General features: G+C 42.8%; 1 protein-coding gene and 2 pseudogenes across 3 annotated transcripts in view; 1 reads left to right on the forward strand and 2 right to left on the reverse strand.

Annotated features, from left to right (window-relative positions):
• VCL (vinculin) overlaps window positions 1-18,459 on the forward strand; it is a 105,223-nt gene extending 86,764 nt beyond the window's left edge. The window contains exons 14-22 of one of the 3 annotated variants that reach the window (XM_011355288.2): window positions 2,562-2,711; window positions 4,721-4,829; window positions 5,916-6,218; window positions 7,447-7,571; window positions 9,013-9,198; window positions 12,004-12,207; window positions 14,265-14,468; window positions 14,888-14,992; window positions 16,331-18,459. In XM_011355288.2, the coding sequence (XP_011353590.1) occupies window positions 2,562-2,711; window positions 4,721-4,829; window positions 5,916-6,218; window positions 7,447-7,571; window positions 9,013-9,198; window positions 12,004-12,207; window positions 14,265-14,468; window positions 14,888-14,992; window positions 16,331-16,477 (1,533 nt within the window). In that variant the 3' untranslated portion in view covers window positions 16,478-18,459. Of the gene's footprint in view, window positions 1-2,561; window positions 2,712-4,720; window positions 4,830-5,915; window positions 6,219-7,446; window positions 7,572-9,012; window positions 9,199-12,003; window positions 12,208-12,922; window positions 14,236-14,264; window positions 14,469-14,887; window positions 14,993-16,330 lie in introns of those variants that run through there. The other 2 variants (XM_011355285.2, XM_011355286.2) reach the window with 2 other exon arrangements.
• On the reverse strand, window positions 564-681 carry LOC111736554 (annotated as a pseudogene).
• LOC111736577 lies at window positions 8,045-8,163 on the reverse strand (annotated as a pseudogene).
• Window positions 18,460-19,380: the final 921 nt, after the last annotated feature.

Consider the following 19,380-nt stretch of genomic DNA (forward strand, 5'->3'; position numbering starts at 1 on the left):
CAGAAATCCTCCAGGAGACTTTTTCTTATGTCTCATTGGCTAGAATTTGTCACATGGCTACCCTAGATGCAAAGGAATCTAAGAAAGCAAGTATTTCGTTTTCTAGCCTCTCATACTGGCAGCAAAGGAAAAGGAGTTGGGTCAGGTACCCAAGACAATGAAGAACTTGTGGGTGGAGGTTTGCGTTATTCTTATTTGTTAATGACTCCCATTTTGTTTCTCTTGCCTAGATTACTGGGTAGTTCAGCTCATGCTCCCCTTAGGCTGGGGTGATTTGCTACTTTTTTATTCCCACCATCTCTGAGTTTCAGACTGGTAGATCTAACTATCTGCTGGTCCTCTCCACCTAGATGTTTCATAGGTACTCCAGAACGTGTTATCCTTCTCCTGTTCTCTCTCTTGGAAATTCATGAGTTACCATTGACTGTTTCCTTTTATTCATCTTCCCACACCAATAAATTAAGGCCAGCTAATTTGATTTCACAGATATTTCTTGAATTCTTTCTATTTTCCATTCATATTGCCACAGCTCTATTTATTTATTTTTATTTTTTTATTTTTTACGCCTACAGCACCTGGTCTTCCTAGGTGGTCTCCCATCCAAGTACTAACCAGGCCCGACCCTGCTTAGCTTCTGAGATCAGACGGAATTGGGCTTGTTCAGGTGGCATGCCTGTAGACACAGCTCTAGTTCTGAACCTAGTCCCCTGCTGCCTGTATGACTGCTCAGCTGTGGTCTTCTTTGAATGTCACTAGGCCACAAATAAAATAAAAATATAGATCTGATCCTGATATTTCCTTGCTTAAACCCTTCAGTGGCCTTTCCCTTTTACATAGGAGAAAGCCAGAGCTTTGTGATCTGGCTTCTAAAACTCTCTCTATACCTGTTTCCTACAAACCCTTGTTTCTCAGTTCATGCCCCAGCAATGCCTAATTGCTTATAGTTTCCTGCATATTCTGTAGTTTCTCCCTTCCATGTCTTAGTTCTTTCTGTCTCTCTGCCTAATTTCTTTCTTCTTTTTCAGTTAATTCCTATTTATCCTTTATCTCATTATCCCTTACTTCCTAGATAGGTTAATGCCTTTCCTTTTGCTCCCATGATGTCAGTGCTTAGCCTTATAATTGCACATAGCACACACAATTATGAATGTCCACTGTTATGAATTCCACTTGGGTATGAACTCCTTGAGATACAGAAATTTTATCTTATTTGTTTTTGTAGCTTCCACACCTACTCCAAGGTCTGGCATGTAGTAGGTGCTCAGTAAATTTTGAGTGACAAGAACAGTGAGCTAAGCAAGCAGTCAGTTTAATCGGAGGGAACAGCAGACATGGGCTGGGATTGAGATGATCAACCAAGGAGGACAAAAGCTGTGTATATCCAGAGTGTGGGAGACCAGCCAAGGAAAGAAAGAAGAACTGAGGCCAGGCAAAGGGGACTAGGAGAGCCGAGATTTAGGCAGATATTCTCACCATTAAATGGCAAGAACCCGAGTAGCTGAATCCAAACAAGAGGCCAGAATGAGGAAGAGACTTGAGTGGGTAAACACAGAACCTTGGCAATGAGATTGGAGCCTGCTATTGAACCAATACCTTTAGGGATTATCTGCCAGAACCAGGACTGGTCTCCAATTATGGGCAGGTAGACCCTCACGGAGAGGCAAAGAAGAGGATGGATTCTGCCAGGCAATTTCTGACATGCTCCGTATAGTATAAACCTGTTCCGGCTTTGTCTGGAATACTTTGGCTTTTCCAAGCATCAATTCCAGTAGTGTTATTCAAACAAATGACAGAAGAGCTTTTGTCATTTTATCTAAGTTGATTCATCCCCTTCACGGTATGCAACCTTGCATAATATCCATGTCAAAAGAAAAGTTAACTATTTAAAAATTTGAGAGCTGAATGAACTAACTATTCAGTAAATGTTTTTGCCTTTGGGAGAGTAAGTCAGCCATCCTTACCATTGTGTCAGGCCTGAGTGTGAACACCAGCTATCATTTTTTTCCCATGGAGCTCAGAGGCAGAGTATTTACACGTGAATGGCAATGGAGTATATGAGGGATGTTGCCCTGAGGAGGCTGGAGTTCTCTTTAGGACTCTGGATATTCTTGGCTTTTAATGTACTCAGCCACCTACACTGGCGCCTGAAGTGGGTTTGTCTGTCTTCTTTAAACTAGAGGATAAGCCGTATGGGAATGGGGATTATTTAAGTGAAGATAAGCTGTATGGGAATGGGGATTATTTAAGTCTTAACATTCTGTAGAATTCTTGTACTGCATATTTTGTTTGTACTTGGTAAACAGTGGTTGAACTGAAATTGAAGGGTGCGGGGATGCATGTACATGCACACACATTCACCATATGATGCTATGGCCAAACCACTGAGGAGATATAGCAAGGCCAAGACTGGGCATTTGTTGTCTTACTTACTAAGGTTTGATGTTCTTTTTTAAAGCTTTTGCTTGAGCAGCTGCTGCCTGTTTAAAGAGAGTCTTTTTCTTAGGCTGCCTGACCTATTTTATGGAAATAAAATTTCTTAATGTCTTTGTTTTTTCCTCAAGGTATTTGATGAGAGGGCAGCTAACTTTGAGAACCATTCAGGAAGGCTTGGTGCCACAGCAGAGAAGGCGGCTGCTGTTGGAACTGCTAATAAATCAACGGTGGAAGGCATTCAGGCATCAGTGAAGACAGCCCGAGAACTCACCCCCCAGGTTGAGTTTTGCTCACTTTTCATCATCTTAATACTCACCACATAGTATTCAGTAAAGAAGGGTAATTACAGAAGTTTATATACATTTTTGAACACTTACCGTATAATGTTATGAAAAAGCACACATCTCCATAGAGTCAAAATCATTTCGTATTGTTTGAATTTTTTAGGATGATAGTAATTTAGTTTTGAAAGCAGCAAAAACTAGTAAATCCAACACACACACACACACACATACACACACACACACACACACTCTCTTAAGGAAATATTTGGATAATCTTGAGAGCTTACTTCGTTTTAATTTTAGAGCTTATGCCTTTCCCCCCATTCCTTGGAGGGAATTTTTTAAAAATTCATTTGTGTCCGTAACTTGTTTTCTTTTTTCTACTTAATTCTATAACTAAGATATATAGCTAGTATGCTGTGAACAGTATACTGGAAGAGTGGAAACAAAAGAGAAAGTGGACAGGAATTAAAGTTCTAATAGGTGATCTTAAAAAATATCAGTTCAACATATTTTGTGTGATGTTCGTGTACTTTTTCTTCTAATCACATTATAGAAAATTCATTATTTTTTCATTCATTTACTCAGCAGATATTTACTTAGTGCCAGCGATACATTAGGAACTGTGCTGGGCTTTTGCAAATCTGTGATACTTGCTTTGGTGGGAACCTGCAGGGAGAGACAGGGCATGAGCATATCTTTTAATTGTCCAGTGTTTGCCCACATGACGTGTTAACAAGTTTGAGTCTCTCAAAAAGTCACACTTGTCCAACTTTTTAAAAAAACTTCCATAAAATATGAACGTTTTTCTTTAAAAAATTTCTTAAAACATGGAATATAAAACACAGGATTTTTGTATAAAACTAAGATTTCTGAAAAAGAGAAAACTACTTAATTCAGACAGAGAAGGACAAATACCATATGATTTCACTTATATGTGGATTCTAAAACAAAATAAACAAAACAGAAACAGACTCATAGATATAGAAAAAACTGATGGTTGCCAGATGGAAGCGGGGCTGGGAGGCTGGGTGAAAAAGGTGAGGGGATTAAGAAGTACAACTTGGTAGTTACACAATAGTCAAGGGGATGTAAAGTACAGTTTAGAGAGTGTAGTCAATAATATTATAACTATGTATCATGTCAGATAGGTACTATGGGGGGATCACTTTGTGAGTTATATAAATGTCTAACCAGTATGCCCTACACTTGAAACTAACATAATACTGAGTATCAACTGTAATCATAAAATAAAAATTAAAAAAAAAATACCAACTGTGGACTTCGAAGCGAGGTTTTAGAGACAAATCTGGAGTTGAATTTTCTTTGACCTTGAGTTTACTTATCTGTAAAATGCAGATAATTCCTTCCTAATGGATTGTTTTGAGGATTAAGATGATGAGCGAATAGCCTGTAACTTAACAAATACTCAATAAATGTTAGTTCCTTCCTCAAGTGCTAAAAGCGACTAAGTAGGAACTCTTGAGCAAGTCACTTAAATTTCTGAGTCTTTGTTTTTGCAGCTATAAAATGGAGATATTACCTGTCTTGTCTATATCACAGGGTTGTTGTAAGGACTCAGTAAGATATAATACTTGTGAGAGCACTTTGTTCATTGTAGACAGTTTTTATAAATATTCATAAACAAGTTTTGAGTAATTTTTGATATTTCAATGGTGCTTCTTAAGATGGAATATTTGACACCGAGGGCTTACTATATGTCAGTTTTGTGTATATTCTGAAGTATCAAGTAAACACTCATTTACCTTGTTACTTTTTTACCTTCAAAAATCAGGCTGTAACTGGGAAACCTTTTGCCAGGGCCCATCCTGGGGACCTCTTGATGAGACCAAACCTAACTAATGTATTCAGTCTGAAAAGAGACTTGCTGATTTTTGACTTTCTAGTGCCATCTATAGGAAGAGAGGAGAAAGCTTCCCTAAAGGTTTGTATTTGGGTGGAAGGGTGTATTTGGTGTTTAAAGGTTGTTTTGTCATTGCCAGGTCGTCTCAGCTGCTCGCATCTTACTTAGGAATCCTGGAAACCAAGCCGCTTATGAACATTTTGAGACCATGAAGAACCAGTGGATCGATAATGTTGAAAAAATGACAGGTAGAGTTGTGTGCAAAATTCTTGTCTAACCCATGAGGTGTGAGTTCTGAGAAACTCGAGCAGGATGAGTTCTGTTACTCAGCTGTAATTGGATGAGGGGCAGTCACGTGCTCGACAGTGCACTTGGCTCTGATTAAGGCTGCTGGACAGCGCGGCTTCTCATTCAAGCCTTGCAACTTTGTCCGAAAAGAGACTCTTTGAGTCTCTTTTATTTTAATGCCGCCCTCCCGGTGTGATGTTTATTGTTACAGCTCCTATCTTCTCTTTGAATAGTGTCTTTGCTCAGTCTGAGCCAGAGTTTGGTTTCAGAGGCTAGGAGGCGGTGTTTGTGGACACAGTAAGTGTCCCTGTCATTTTCAGTGGGTTCACATTTCAAGGAACCACAATAGCTACCATTTAGTACAAATTGTCTCAGAGTTTCCTCCAACTTATCAACTACGTACTTTTAAAAAAAGGAGAAACCAGCCACCTACAAACCTGTGTCTGTGCAGCTGAAGTGGTACCTCCGAATCTTCTTCATTCTTTGGAAGGAGGGATAGGAGTGGAGGGAAGAATGTAGGCTCTTCGCCTCCCTCCAGAGCCTGCTGTGACAGGGGTCCATAGCAGCCAGAGATGAAAGCAGAGCTCCTGAGGTGCCTGAAGAGAGGTAACAGAAACAGGAAACAGGCTGTTAGAGTTATTGGAATCCTCCGTGTGGCTCTTCTTGGGTACTACAAGCTGCCAACAAGCAACAGATGGCTGAGGAATGAGATGGAAAGGAAGAAACAGATAATGTGGTGAAGGTTTCATACACAATCCTTGTTTCCTCCTGATGTCGCTGCATATCTGGTTGTCTGTGGCAGACAGAAGAAGGCTACTGACCACAGAGGGTATAAATGCTGTGAATCCACGTGGCCTCCTGGGTCACATCTTCACTTTTTTTCCTGTGGTATTCACCTGGAAGCTTTTGATTATATAAGAAGGACTTTGAGCTGAAGGAGAGAATTCCGGGTATTGTACTTCCACATGAGAAACTTGGACAACAGGGTTTTGGAATCTCTGTTCTTCTAAAATAGAAACTAAATTTCATTTCTGTTCTCCTGACAGGGCTGGTGGACGAAGCCATTGATACCAAATCTCTGTTGGATGCTTCCGAAGAAGCAATTAAAAAAGACCTGGACAAGTGTAAAGTTGCCATGGCCAACATTCAGCCTCAGATGCTGGTCGCTGGGGCAACCAGCATTGCTCGCCGGGCCAACCGAATCCTGTTGGTGGCTAAGAGGGAGGTGGAGAACTCTGAGGATCCCAAGTTCCGTGAGGCTGTGAAAGCCGCCTCTGATGAACTGAGCAAAACCATCTCCCCAATGGTGATGGATGCAAAGGCTGTGGCTGGAAACATTTCTGACCCGGGTAAGCAATGCATGGTGTGGTTCACCTCAGCTGAGAAGTTAACTCAGGAATCTGACAGAGTGATGAGAGAATATGCACCCCACAACCACCACATACAAAGTCTGGGCGCAGAAACTACAGATACTTAGTTTGAGAATGCTAGATTAATCTTTTTCTGTCCAAAATAATATTGGACAGAATATTTTCTGAAATATTGGCAGGTTCGTTGTAAGTTAATTTCTCTGGACCAACTTCTCTGTACTTTCTAATGTTGTCTAACATAGCTCCTGGCCCTGTTTAGTCATTATTCTGGAAATTTCTCAAAAGGTGCCTGATAACCAATCTTCCAACTCTTTAGCTTATGTAACTGGCGCAACTTCTTTTCTGCTTTTCTTAAAATGCTTTTTCTCTGTAAAACGTTCTCTACTTCTGTCAAATCTGGAGGGCTTAAATGGACTTTTGAGTCTCCTGGTCCTACACCAAAAAATATGGGGTTTCTTTAGCTAAATTTTGATCATATTTTCAGCACCACTGAACATGTTACCACTCTTTTGATTGGAAACATCTGAATTCCTTTTTGTTTTGAGCATCCAGTGTTTCTAGCCTTGTCTGTGAGTGGAATCCTGCCAGTGTGAGAGTGGGCAGGAGGAGCTACCCTATTCATCCCTCGCCCAGGTGAAATCTTTCTAGAATCCTCATCCCACCATCACTAAGGATATGCTCAGTTTCCTAGTTGGAGTTTCTAATAGTTTGAGTAGATTCCTGAATTTGAGGTAACCGGACACAGTAGTGATGGCAGCTCAACATACGGGTTAATAGGCTGAATGCCAGGTAGAGCAAAGGAGTAGGGAGAAAGGTGAGAAGTACTCCAGGGAATGTATGCATCTGACACTGACATCTCCCCTGTTCTGAGTTGGGCAGGCTTATCTCTTGACTGCTTTATCATAAGAAAGGTGATGAGCACCAGCTGAGCCCACAGTGTTCACGCCCAGGAATGTCCCCAGTACTTTTCAGTTGTAGAGGCAAGAAGGCACCCTGAGCACTACAGGGAGCAGCTGGTTGGTGACACTTTGCGGGCCCCAGGGCATCTGCCGTGCTTTTACCTCCCTTACCCTTCAATCGCTGTCTGCGATGCTTACTGGCAGCTTCACATCCAGCTTTTGTTAATGGAAACCAGTTCTTCTGCTGGACAGACTGTGCTTCAGGGCACTGACCTGCCCAGCTGAAAGTGAGGGCGTCTTGTGTTTAGGCCTGCAAAAGAGCTTCCTGGACTCGGGATATCGGATCCTGGGAGCTGTGGCCAAGGTCAGAGAAGCCTTCCAACCCCAGGAGCCTGACTTCCCACCTCCTCCACCAGACCTTGAACAGCTTCGCGTAAGTAAACTCAGAGAGATGGGGAGCAGGGTGCGGGACTGTAGCAAGAGAAAGGTAGACTATGTTCTGGAGCCTCAATTACCAGGTGCCTGTATGCAGCTTTTACTTGACACTTAATCAGAGGCACAACTTGATTTCAGTCCTAACCCAGTGCTTCTGCATAGGTGTGCTGGGTAGATAGGAGTCTGGGGTGTTGGCCTACTATGATGGGGAGTAGCTGGAGCAAAGGAGCTGGCTTTGCTAAGTGTGGATGTGATGAGTGATGAGTTAGTGGGGCAGGTTACTGAGGAGTGGGAAAGTAGTCTGCACAGCTTATGGTGAGATTTTATGTGTCCCCAGTTGGTAATAGCAAAGCTGAGGTGGTTAGAATCTTAGTAGGTTCTTCTTTCACTTTACTTTTTTTTTTTTTAAGGGGAGGCATCCCTTAAGGTGAGGACCTCGTCAGCTTACAATCCCTTATTTTTTATTTTTTATGCCTACAGCACCTGGTCTTCCTAGGTGGTCTCCCATCCAAGTTCTAACCAGGCCCAACCCTGCTTAGCTTCCGAGATCAGTCGGGATCAGGCTTGTTCAGGGTGGCATGGCTGTAGACTACTTGACTTTTTTATTAGTAACAAAACTAATACAGTCTTTTTTGTTTTAAGTTTTTTCTCCAACTATAATTTAAAATCTTTTGAGGCCCCCCAAAGAACCATGAATTTATCGTCCTATAGGTAAATGGTTTAGGAGGCTAGCTGGGCAATATCTTGCATATTACAAATCCTAGAATCAGAAATAGTGATTATTTTTAGACATTTACTCTAACAGTATTGGAAATTGCTTGATCTTGGGAATAGCTTATCAAGGCAACAATTTGATTTACTCTCCTCAACTTACTTTCTCATATTTAATGTCAGTAAAAGATGTAAGTTTCTGAGCTGGTTGAGGAGAAAATTGAGTCATTGTGCCCATAGCTAAGGAACAGAGCTTTCTTTGCCTCCAATACTTCATTTGATTTTTTCCAGCTGGGCTGTTGGTGGGTGGTTAGGGCCAGGGAGAGGTCTATTTTGGGATGGCTTCTTATGTGATCAGTAGAGTCATGACATTTAGAATCAAGATCTTAGAGGTCATTTGGTCTAGCTACCCCCCATTTTCAGAGGAGGAGTTATTTGCTTATGCAGCTGCCCCTCAGCAGAGTCAGGACCAGAACTTAGGTCTTCTTTGAGAATCCTTGGTCTGGTGGTGCTGTGTGTGCCTCCCTGGGATATGTCTAAAACAGCAGTGGCTAGCTTTTTGTGGAGAAAAAAGGAAGAAAATATGCTTCTGTTGAGACCGAAGCAGGTGGTCTTATGTAGAGTGAATGTGGGTGGCTTTTCTGGGGATGCTTTTTAGAGGAAAGGAAAAATTCTAGGCAGGGAATAGTTCCAAAGGCTTTACTTAGAACCTGGTAATTCTTTCTTAGCTGACAGATGAGCTTGCTCCTCCCAAACCACCTCTGCCTGAGGGTGAAGTCCCTCCGCCTAGGCCCCCACCACCAGAGGAGAAGGATGAAGAGTTCCCTGAGCAGAAAGCTGGGGAGGCAATTAACCAGCCAATGATGATGGCTGCCAGGCAGCTCCATGATGAAGCTCGCAAGTGGTCCAGCAAGGTAAGTAGTGAAGATTTTAGTTGTTGTTGTTGTTGTTGAGAAAGGATGAAGAACCATGCATAACATCCAGGAAGAAGAGTCTGTTTGGGAAGCCACCCCCTTTTTCTGCTTTGGTTCCTGTTGTTGCCAGTAGCATGATCCTCGTAGTTGTCGTTTAGTGAGATGTTCCTGGTGCTTGATGGCTTCTTCTAGCGGCAAAAGTGAGAGCTAGAATGCCTGTGGTTTGAGAAGAGGGTTCTGTCCACTAGAATATCAGGTGCCTGACACTGGACATTTGGGATCTTTTAGAAATTGCTTTTCTTTCTTAGGATTTCTGAATGTTTTTAGATGCTTTCTTGCTAATTATCAGCTCTCCAAACATGAAAATGTCTTCTGTGGGCTCTGCTACAGCTGCATGAAATGTTTACATTTTCCTTCTATTTTTTCATAAAGCCAGGTAGGTTGTGTCTTAGGAGCCACGTGCTTTTTCCTTTTCTCAGAATCATCTTACCCCTCAACTCAAGACAGCTCCAGGCTAACTCCAGCTCAACAAATCTGAAAGTATAAATATTAATGTGGTTGGTGAAAATTTGGATGCTATCGCAGCCATGCCCCGTAAATAACTTTTGCTTATTTTTCCCTGAATGATGAAAAGTGAGTGGTAGCTTTTCTAGATAAGAGCTAAATGTTATTGCTAACCTTGCGGTGAAATGTGGTTCTAATTCAGTTCTAAACTCTTTCTAATATGACCCTAGATCTTTATTCGCACCATCTATTTGCCTTTGTTCTATTTACATCCTCAGCCACCTCAAGCTCTTGTGTTGAATATAATTCCCCAGGGTCCTACTGCACTTGTAGCCGATCTTGGTTTTTTTCAGGCTGAGAAATTGACCTTGGTTTTTAACTCTATATTTTTCTGAACTGTTAGCTCTGAGCTCAAGTGCTAAGAAGGAATGGAATGATGATCTTGCTGGTGTTGGAGCTGACCTGTGGAATTATTTATAATCGTATCTCTCCAACTGGGGCGTGCACACCCCGAGACCATTTGCAGAGTGTCAGTGCACGTTGGGGGTGGTGGAGTGGGGATGACCATGAAGGCTGGTTTTACTCAAACATTTTAAAGGGAATTTAAATTTTATTACATTAGATTCAGATTCATTGTGCAGCAGAACATACCATATACTTGAATTGTAAAGATAAAGATAAAACTACGAGGGCAAAAAGTATTGGCCTATGTGTGACTGCACTTCGCCATTTGTGGCCAGAATTCCTTAGGCCTGACTCTCTTTGGAGGTTTGGAGCAACAGGGGATTACTGACTTTGACTTATGTCAGCTCAAGAAGTCAGGAGCTACTTGAATCACCTGTATTTGGCGTGGTGCTGGTAGTATGTGTTTGTGTGTCTGTCTGTGTATACTTTGGGACTCTGAACCCCCCAGCAGCAGTGAGCTGGCTTCTCCTCTAAGGCATGGGGATGAGTCCTGGTTGATACAGAGTTTAGGTGAAAGGATCTAGATGGTACCCAAACCCTATGTTTTCCCTTAATCCTCCAACTTTGTTGTCACCTTTTAAAGATAGGTTTCTTGTGCAAGATAAGACTTTTAGGAGTAATAGCAACCTCAAATAAAATTCTACACAAATCCCTACTTTTTCTGGGTTAGAGACGTTTGATATAATCAATCAGGTTCACCATTCTTCACTGAGGCAATTCTTTTTGTTCCCACACCCCTGCCTTAAGCCTGTTTTCAGTACCTGATTCCCCTGACTCTTCCCCTGGCCTTTCAGAACCCCCATCCCTGGTAGTAAATTCATCCTCTCCCTCTCATGGATCCTGTCCTCTCAAGGCTACCAGTTTGGGGCTCCTCTGAGCTCAGCCTGGGTCACTTGCCAAGTCCATGCATTATCTTATCTGCGAAATATGTAAATTGAGTGTGGGGTGAGTGAGAACCCTATTTTGCAACAGGAGAGATTTAGGTTGTACCCAAAGAACGGCTTCTGAGTTAGTACTAGCAGTGGTTGCAATCTGAGATTATGGAAGCATTGCCTCTGAAGACTTTGAGGGTTAGAGAGAGCTGGTCTGAAGTGTGGGCTTTCCTGAAGATGGGAAACTGGATAAGGTGTCTTCTGGAGATTCCTTTCAGCTGAGTGGTTGTGGGGTACTTGATAAGTCCTCTTCACTCACCATTGTGTTTATTTTCTTCCCTCTTTCTGATTTGATATCCATTGCCTCTGCTGTGTCATTTTTAATTCTGAGATTTTTAACTCCTGAAGGAAATATTAATCTGTGTGTGGCAGCTGCAGAGCTGACCTAAGTCACCTCCTATGTACGGGAAGATGTGGAACAGTGTCCATATGAGCCAGCAGAGTAGAGTGTTCACTTTGTGGTTGCATTTTGTGTGGTTATGTGGTTGCATTTACCTTTTCTTTCTGGATTCCTTTTAAAGGTAATGAGCTAGTATTGTTTGGTAGTTTGGCTCCTCAAAAATATTCTGACTTGAGAATTTCTCTTGGCAAGTTTAATTTTGGTAGTAAGTGCATAGAGAAGGAATGCCATTTGCTTTCTTAGTGTAAATATTTCTCTGGAAACCCTTTGCCACTGGAATGAGTTTCTTTCCTTTACTCACTGTGAATAGGATGTCGGGCTGGCGCTGGAGGCTGAGGATTCTCCCTTCTGTGGAGCTTGATTCATCTGGCTCCTGGAGAGTATGCCATTTTCCTTTCCATCCTAGGCAAGCTTTGGTTACTAAACCAGCTGAAGCTTAGTTCCCCAAGTTCTACTGCTCTTACTAACACTTTCCGTTTCTCATCCTTCCTGCCATCGTCAAAGCTGGGTAACCCAGCTGCTCAGGTGGGTATAGGTGTTGTAGCTGAGGCAGAGACGGCTGATGCTGTTGGGTTCCCTGTCCCCCTTGACATGGAAGACGATTACGAACCTGAGCTGCTGTTAATGCCATCCAATCAGCCGGTCAACCAGCCCATTCTGGCCGCGGCTCAGTCATTGCATCGGGAAGCTACCAAGTGGTCTAGTAAGGTACTGATTAGCACCCCCAGTTGGGGCTGCTCCATATGCATCCGGCCATGTGCAGCCTTGACACATTGCATCACTCATGATCTGTGCGGGTCCTGTGAGTCTGGGCAGGGCGGGCATCTGTCTTTCTGCACCTTGATGTTAGGGCTGGCTTCACAAGTTTGATAGGTCTACTAATGCCAGATCAGTGGGATTGCATTTTATGTTTGGGGACCAGAGAGAGATGGGGTCACTTTTAGAAAGGATTCCTTTTCTTGCCGACTTTGTGGCCGCTGTTAGAACCTTATACCCCTTGGAAAGCCATGGATGTGTCTCTAATGACTTGCAGGTCAGGAACCATTGTAGACCGTTAAGAGGTCACCTGGCCTGACCATTGAGCTTTGCATATATCCCGCCTTCCCCCGCTGACCTCTCACTGATGCACTGATGGCTCAGTAGAGTTGATCAGGGTGAGAAGTAGCTTTATATAGTGGGGTCTCTGGGGAGGGCTACTTGCTGTCCTACACTTGGCTGTATGGCAGATGCTGGCCTTAATGGGAATCCACAGGGAAGGGGCTTCATTGACTGCTTGTTCAAGTTTCAGTGGGAGGGGGTGGGAGGGGGAACAGTGTGTTCCAGGGTGTAGGACAGGCAGCAATAGAGCTTGGGCCTTGGAGACTGAACCAAAGCTAGTTTGGGGGGTGGGGGATGGGAGTGATCACTTTTTTTCCCTTTGAAGGTGGCATGTTGCAAGAAGAAAGGGGTTGAAGAGTAATGGGTAATAACTAACCCTGGCACTACACTATCTTCTAACCAAGGTCATGAAGTCTTAGAATGATCCCAGGTCTGCACTAGAAGAGGTGGGCCCAGATGGCCTTGTCTAACATACCCCTGTTCTCATGACTTCTTCCCACGTCTATATTCTGTCTGGCCTCAAATATTGCCTGAGATGTTACACGCCTTCTAGCATAAACGATCAGCCACTTCATGGTGCCTGTGGAGGTCTTTCACAGAGTGCCCTGCAGTGGCATGGTTTGTGTATGCCTCACTGCATCATATAGAAATTGAAAAGCATGAGGGGAAAAATGAGTATGGCCTGGCCTTTTGGGTAGTTTTGAACAGTGCAGTTATTTTTGATTATTTTCAGCCAAAAAATAAGCCTTTTGAGAGCCTAAAGTAAATTACTTGTACATTTCTTTATTATGACCCATGAGGGTTTTAATGAACCAAAATACCAAATCTCAGATAAACTGCTATTAGTTGGAGTGGGGGTTCCATTTACAGCTTGAGTTTTATTTTCCTGATACTTCCTCCAGCATCCTCTTAGCTGAAGGTTTCTTTAATTGAAGCAATTTATCTGAGGGGGAAGAATTGATTCTTGGCCTTTTTAAATGTGAAAAATTAAAATAATATGTTCCTTTACGCTGACCCAGCAGACAAGAGGCAATAGAAGTCTAGGTCACAAACTATATATATATTTATCAAGGCTGATAATGATTGCTTGGGTTTTAAATTCTAGTTCATCAGAGACAGTCCTTAGCTGCTATTTGCAACAAGGGTAAGGATGAAGAGGATGATTTCAGCATCTGGAAGGGCTCCTCTGTATTTTCCCCCTCAGGCCAGGTTTACTTGTTTTCCCCTATAGAAAGGAAAATGCCTGTTTAACCAACTTCTTGGCCCTGTCCCCATTTTATTGACATGATTAACCTGGACATGCTGAAGTGCTTGTTTAGTGCTATGCCTGGGGCGCACATGTTGCCCTTTCAGACTAATATCCAGTTACTTGTTTTTCAGTCAGGTGATCTCTCTCGATATCTCTCCTCTCCTGTCTCCTCTCCCCTCCTCTCCTCTCTTCCCTTCCCCTCCCCTCTCCTCTCCTCCCCTCTCCTCTCCTCTTCCCTTTGTTTCTCTTGTGCTATCCATATCACTCAAGAACAGCCCCTTTATCCTCATCTTATCCTTCCAGAGGGCTGCTAGAGAGCAGCAGGTTCCTTTCTCTCTTCTTCTCTGTGCTTCTCCGTCTTTCCCTAACTTGGCCAGAGTGTGGGTTGAGCTCACACTGTATCTTTGCTTCTCTCTAGGGCAATGACATCATTGCAGCAGCCAAACGTATGGCTCTGCTGATGGCTGAGATGTCTCGGCTGGTAAGAGGGGGCAGTGGTACCAAGCGGGCATTGATTCAATGTGCCAAGGACATCGCCAAGGCCTCAGATGAGGTGACTCGATTGGCCAAGGAGGTTGCCAAGCAATGCACAGATAAGCGGATTAGAACCAACCTCTTGCAGGTACTCAGAAGTGTGTGTGTGTGTGTGTGTGTGTGTGTGTGTGTGTGTGTGTGTGTGTGTGAGTGTGTGTGTGTGTGTGGGGGGGAATGTGGGAAGGAGAAAAGCAGGAGAGAGAGAAGTGAATAAGCAAGGAGGAGGAGGAGGCACTTCACAGTAGAAAGAAATAGCAGAAAGGGGAAATATACATGTGTATTTGGGAAAGACAGATTCAGGAAAGTTTATTTCTCAATAAAATGAAAGAATTTTAATGCGTCCATTTTTGGACAAAGAGAATATACTGATCCTTAGGAGAAAACAAGTAGAATCCTGCTACTAATTTATTGAGTGCCTTCTGCATACTAGCCACTGGGAATACAGAGGTGGGTAAGTCTTGCCCTCAGAAAAACATAGAAACAAAGTAAATTAAACTTTCCTTTTAGGTATGTGAACGGATCCCAACCATAAGCACCCAGCTCAAAATCCTGTCCACTGTGAAGGCCACCATGCTGGGACGGACCAACATCAGTGACGAGGAATCTGAACAGGTACGTGCCTGCTGCTTCTGGTTTCTGGCTGGCAGCTTCGGTGCCAATTTATAGCAATTTAGTTCAGCTTTAGGGAAATTTTACCTGCGAATCAAGGATTTAGTATGTGGGATTGAGTCTTCAGCTCTTTCAGAAGGGCATCTATATTGAAGAGATACATCAGAAATTTCGAAGGGCATGTAAAGCTCTTGTGCAAGCTTTTGTCATTTTATAGACAGGAGATTGAGGCCTAGGGAGGTTAAGTGTCTGAATCGGTAGCAGTTAGGACTCTACTCAGTTATTTTCCTCCTGGGAATAGGTTTGGCTCCCTCGAGGCCTCTGGTGCCTATTCAGTCTTGCCTTACTCTATCTTTTTGGCTGGAGAGAATTTCTGCTTCTTAGCTCTCCGGGTGATAAGTACCTTAGGGAGGATGACTAGTGTAGGCTTTTCAGGGACCTATGCCGAAGCTAAATGAGCTCAAAGGAGGTACTTCTCTTTTGGCTTCCTTGTCAGTGATTAAACTAAGGATCGTGGGAGGATTCCCTTGAGCAATGCTTCTTGTACGTACGTTGGCGACCATTTCTTAGAGCTTATCCTCCTTCCCTGCCTCCTGAAAACATCACCCAGGTCTTTGAGAAAGCCCTCCTTTGAGCACCCAGTCTTGTCAGTTTGTGTATTTAGATTTACTTAGATTTTCATAGATTTATAAGGTGGTTGGTTTGTTCATTTATTTTTTTCATTCACTAATGAAATATTTATGAAATACCTCACATGTGTCCGGCACTGTCCTAACATTGAGGTACAACCACGAGCAAAACTGGCAAAAATCTCTGCCCTCATGGAGCTTACATTTTAGATAAAATCAGATAAAATATCAGATAAAACAAACATTCTAGGTAAAATGTATAATACAGTTAGCGATGATAGGTTCTATGAAGGAGAAAAATGAAAGAATTGGAAGATGGGGAATGCTGGGAGTTGAGAAGGTGGTTTAAAATAAGGTGAGCAGGGAAAGCCACATCAAGGTGACAATTGAGTGAAGATCTGAAGGAGGTGAGGGGTGAGCCACGGGGACCTAGAAGAAGAACATTTCAGGTAGAGGGAACAGCAAGAGCCAGAGGCAGGAGCTTGTTTGAAGACCGGGAAAGAGTATTTGCTAGAGGCCATTTGAGGGTCAGTGATGGGTCAGTTTTGTATTCTTTTTGATGATCCAGTTAAACCACCAGTCATGCGACAAGGATGGGGGATGCCAGGTACAGGTAGGGGAACTGCCGTCCATTCTTGGCTTAAGCCAGTTTTGGAGGCAGGGCTGCTGTGTAAGGGACCGTGAGTAATGGAGTACTCCTCTTTCCTTGCAGGCTACAGAGATGCTGGTTCACAATGCTCAGAACCTCATGCAGTCTGTGAAGGAGACTGTTCGAGAAGCAGAAGCAGCTTCAATCAAAATTCGAACAGATGCTGGATTTACACTGCGCTGGGTTAGGAAGACTCCCTGGTATCAGTAGGCACCTGATTGAACCTGGCTGGCACAGAAACCCCTACTAAACAGAACGAAAATGATCAGAGTTCCAGGAGCCACCCAGAATTGCTGGGGGGTTGAAAGCCACATCCTGGCCTGACATGACAGAAAGGAATGGGGCCTCTTCACATTAGAAAACATTTATACTCTTATCATGGACACTTTGAAATGTGTCTGTATTCTCAAACACAGTTATACTTGTGCACACTCTCCCAATAGGCAGACTGGGTTTCTAGCCCATGAACTTCACATAAGCTCAGAATCTAAGAGTGAACACTAGCCAGACACCCTGCTCTGCCCCTGTTCTTTAGGGGACAATTCCCTCTGTGCTTCCTTTCCTAGTCCCCCCTTCTCCTCACCAGACTCCCAAGACTCAGGGCCCAGGCAAGTCAGTTAAGAAGAAAATCACTGTGCCTCCAAAATTTGTTTTGGGCTTTCCATGTTGCTGCTGACCCTGCCTGCCGCCTTTGGCTGCACTACCTGGGTCGCTTTCAGAAGTGAGCTTCGCTGCTGTAAGGGAAGTTGGCCTCTGGGGGAGCCCTAGTATATGGGGCCTAGTTTCACTTCCTGCTCCTAATTTAATCCTTCTGGTTTCCCCACAGTATAAAACCAAATTTCAATTTGCCAGGAGGAAATCACAGAATCACATGATTCTGTCTTTACCTTGCCCCTGAGCAATGTCTGGGCCAGAGAAACTTCCTGTCCCATTTCCTGCCTCGGCCTGCCAAGGTAGCCCTCCCATGAACACACTGTGTGTCCTGGTGCTCTCTGCCACTGGAGGGGCAGAGTAGCTGGGGTATGGCCTTGTCCATCATCCCAGCAGGGCCACTCCCAGGCGCTTAGTGCTTTGTCACTGCCTGCAGAGGTCTGTGCTGAGGCCTTATCACATTCTTAGCTCTTATTGTTCTTTCTGAGCTGAAATGCTGCATTTAATTTTTAACCAAATCATGTCTCCTATCCTGGCTTTTGTATTCATCCCCACACCCTTCTTAAACAAGATTTTTAAAAATATATGTTTGTTCATCTGTAATTTTGAAAGAGCCTTTTTATCCTTTTGCAATTCAGTCCTAAGTATTGGTGCTTGCCCCCCAGGAATGTTTAATGTAAAGGCAGTCCTATCTGGACACTTCCTACCTAAGGGAGAGTGGTACTTGTAGACTGGAATTCTGGCGCTGTTGGGGATGAATCAATGGTAAATAGTCCTTAGTAATTCCTGTGTCCCACAACCAGCTACAACCAAGCCCCTTGCATCCCTCTATCCCCTCCCAAGTACTTTGTTCAAGAGAGTAATGAGTGTAATATTTAATCATCATCATGTTTCCTGTTAGCAAAGTGAGAAAGACAATTTTTCCCTTTTTTGGGCACTTATCACTGCTGTCTAAGCATTCCCCAGCACATGAAAGCGTATTTCTTCCCAAAGCCAGAACTGGATGAGTAAAGGCGTAAGAACCCTTGCCTGAATGTCCTTCCTTCCCACCTCTAATGTGTGTTAGATCCCAACATCGAATGTGTAAAACTTGTCTTAAGTTGGTACTTTTCACTCAGGCTTCCTCTGTTTCTTTTAAACTGATGATTACTTTCAAGGCCCTCAGCATATTTGTATAGTTGCTTACCTGATATAAATGCAATATTAATGCCTTTAAAGTATAAATCTATGCCAAAGATCACCTTCTCTTTTACTAAAGATTACTTAGAGGAAATAAGAAAAATCATGCTTGCTCTCCAAGTTCTTCCAGTGTTTTGAGACACTGGTTTACACTTTATGCCGATGTGCTTTTCTCTACTATCAGTGCTCAAGACACAGTGAAGCAAATTTAAAAAAAAAAAAAAAAAAAAAAAAATCCCTGAATGATGATTAGCGACATCACCACTAAAACTACATTTATAAGCAAGGATTTGTTATATGCAAATATTTTCTGCCTCCTCTTTTGTTCCGTTTAAAACAATAAAGTGCATTTGTATAAATAATGCTTTAAATGATGGGTATCTTATTTTAGTTAGAACTTTTAGGTCAGTTTTCTCTTATGTTTTGAAGAATAGCCAATAAAACTAAAGATTTTTATTTAATCCAAATGTTGTACTGGAAGGAGTAGAAATCAGCAGTAGTATACTTAACAAAGCTCTGTGTAATAAAGGACAATTTTTGGGTGTTATATACTAGAAGGAGCAAAAGTGACAAAAGTTAACAGTATGAAGAAAGCAGCCAGATGATTTGGATCATCCTCTGATTGAAGTAGTCTGTCATCATCTTAGATGCTAGCTATTCGTGGAGACCATCACTATCCCCTAAAAAGCTGAAGCTGTTACATGTGCGGGAATACCAAAGGTCTAGTTTTTGTAATCCAAAGCCCAATATAGAACAATAAGGTTTCAGGGATCCACCAGGGCCATGAAGCGGAGCTAGCTTTGGGGGACATATTCTTGCTTGAGGAAGCACTGACTAAGAGTAGGAGCAGGTTCTTGAAAGCAAGCTGGGACATCAGTTTTTGCCTGATTTTCTAGGTCTGAAAGGGGTAAATATCATTAAAAGGTGATAGTGTTGCTTTAATTTAGAAAAGTTGCTGAGGAGGGAGGCAGATTTAAGCCTGTTTTAAGTTAAAAGAGAATATTCAAAGCTACTGAATTAACTAAGGAATATCTGAAAACAGCATTCATGGTCTCATTTTTGCAACTCACCATATGTTCACTGGTGCTGCCTTCCTGCTGTATTATAACTTAGTAGTTTTCTCAAATCATATTACTCTGAGGACAATAGGACCAGCATCTTCCAAGGGTTCTTCTGTAGCAGCACTTAAGGAGTGAACCATCACATGAATCCCTTTTGAATAAAATGGTGACTCCCTCAGGAAGAAAATGAGCATCTACTTCATTTGCTCTTGAGAGATACTC

The sequence above is a fragment of the Pteropus vampyrus genome, unplaced genomic scaffold (genome assembly GCF_000151845.1).
Source record: "Pteropus vampyrus isolate Shadow unplaced genomic scaffold, Pvam_2.0 Scaffold20, whole genome shotgun sequence".
Lineage (NCBI taxonomy): Eukaryota > Metazoa > Chordata > Mammalia > Chiroptera > Pteropodidae > Pteropus > Pteropus vampyrus.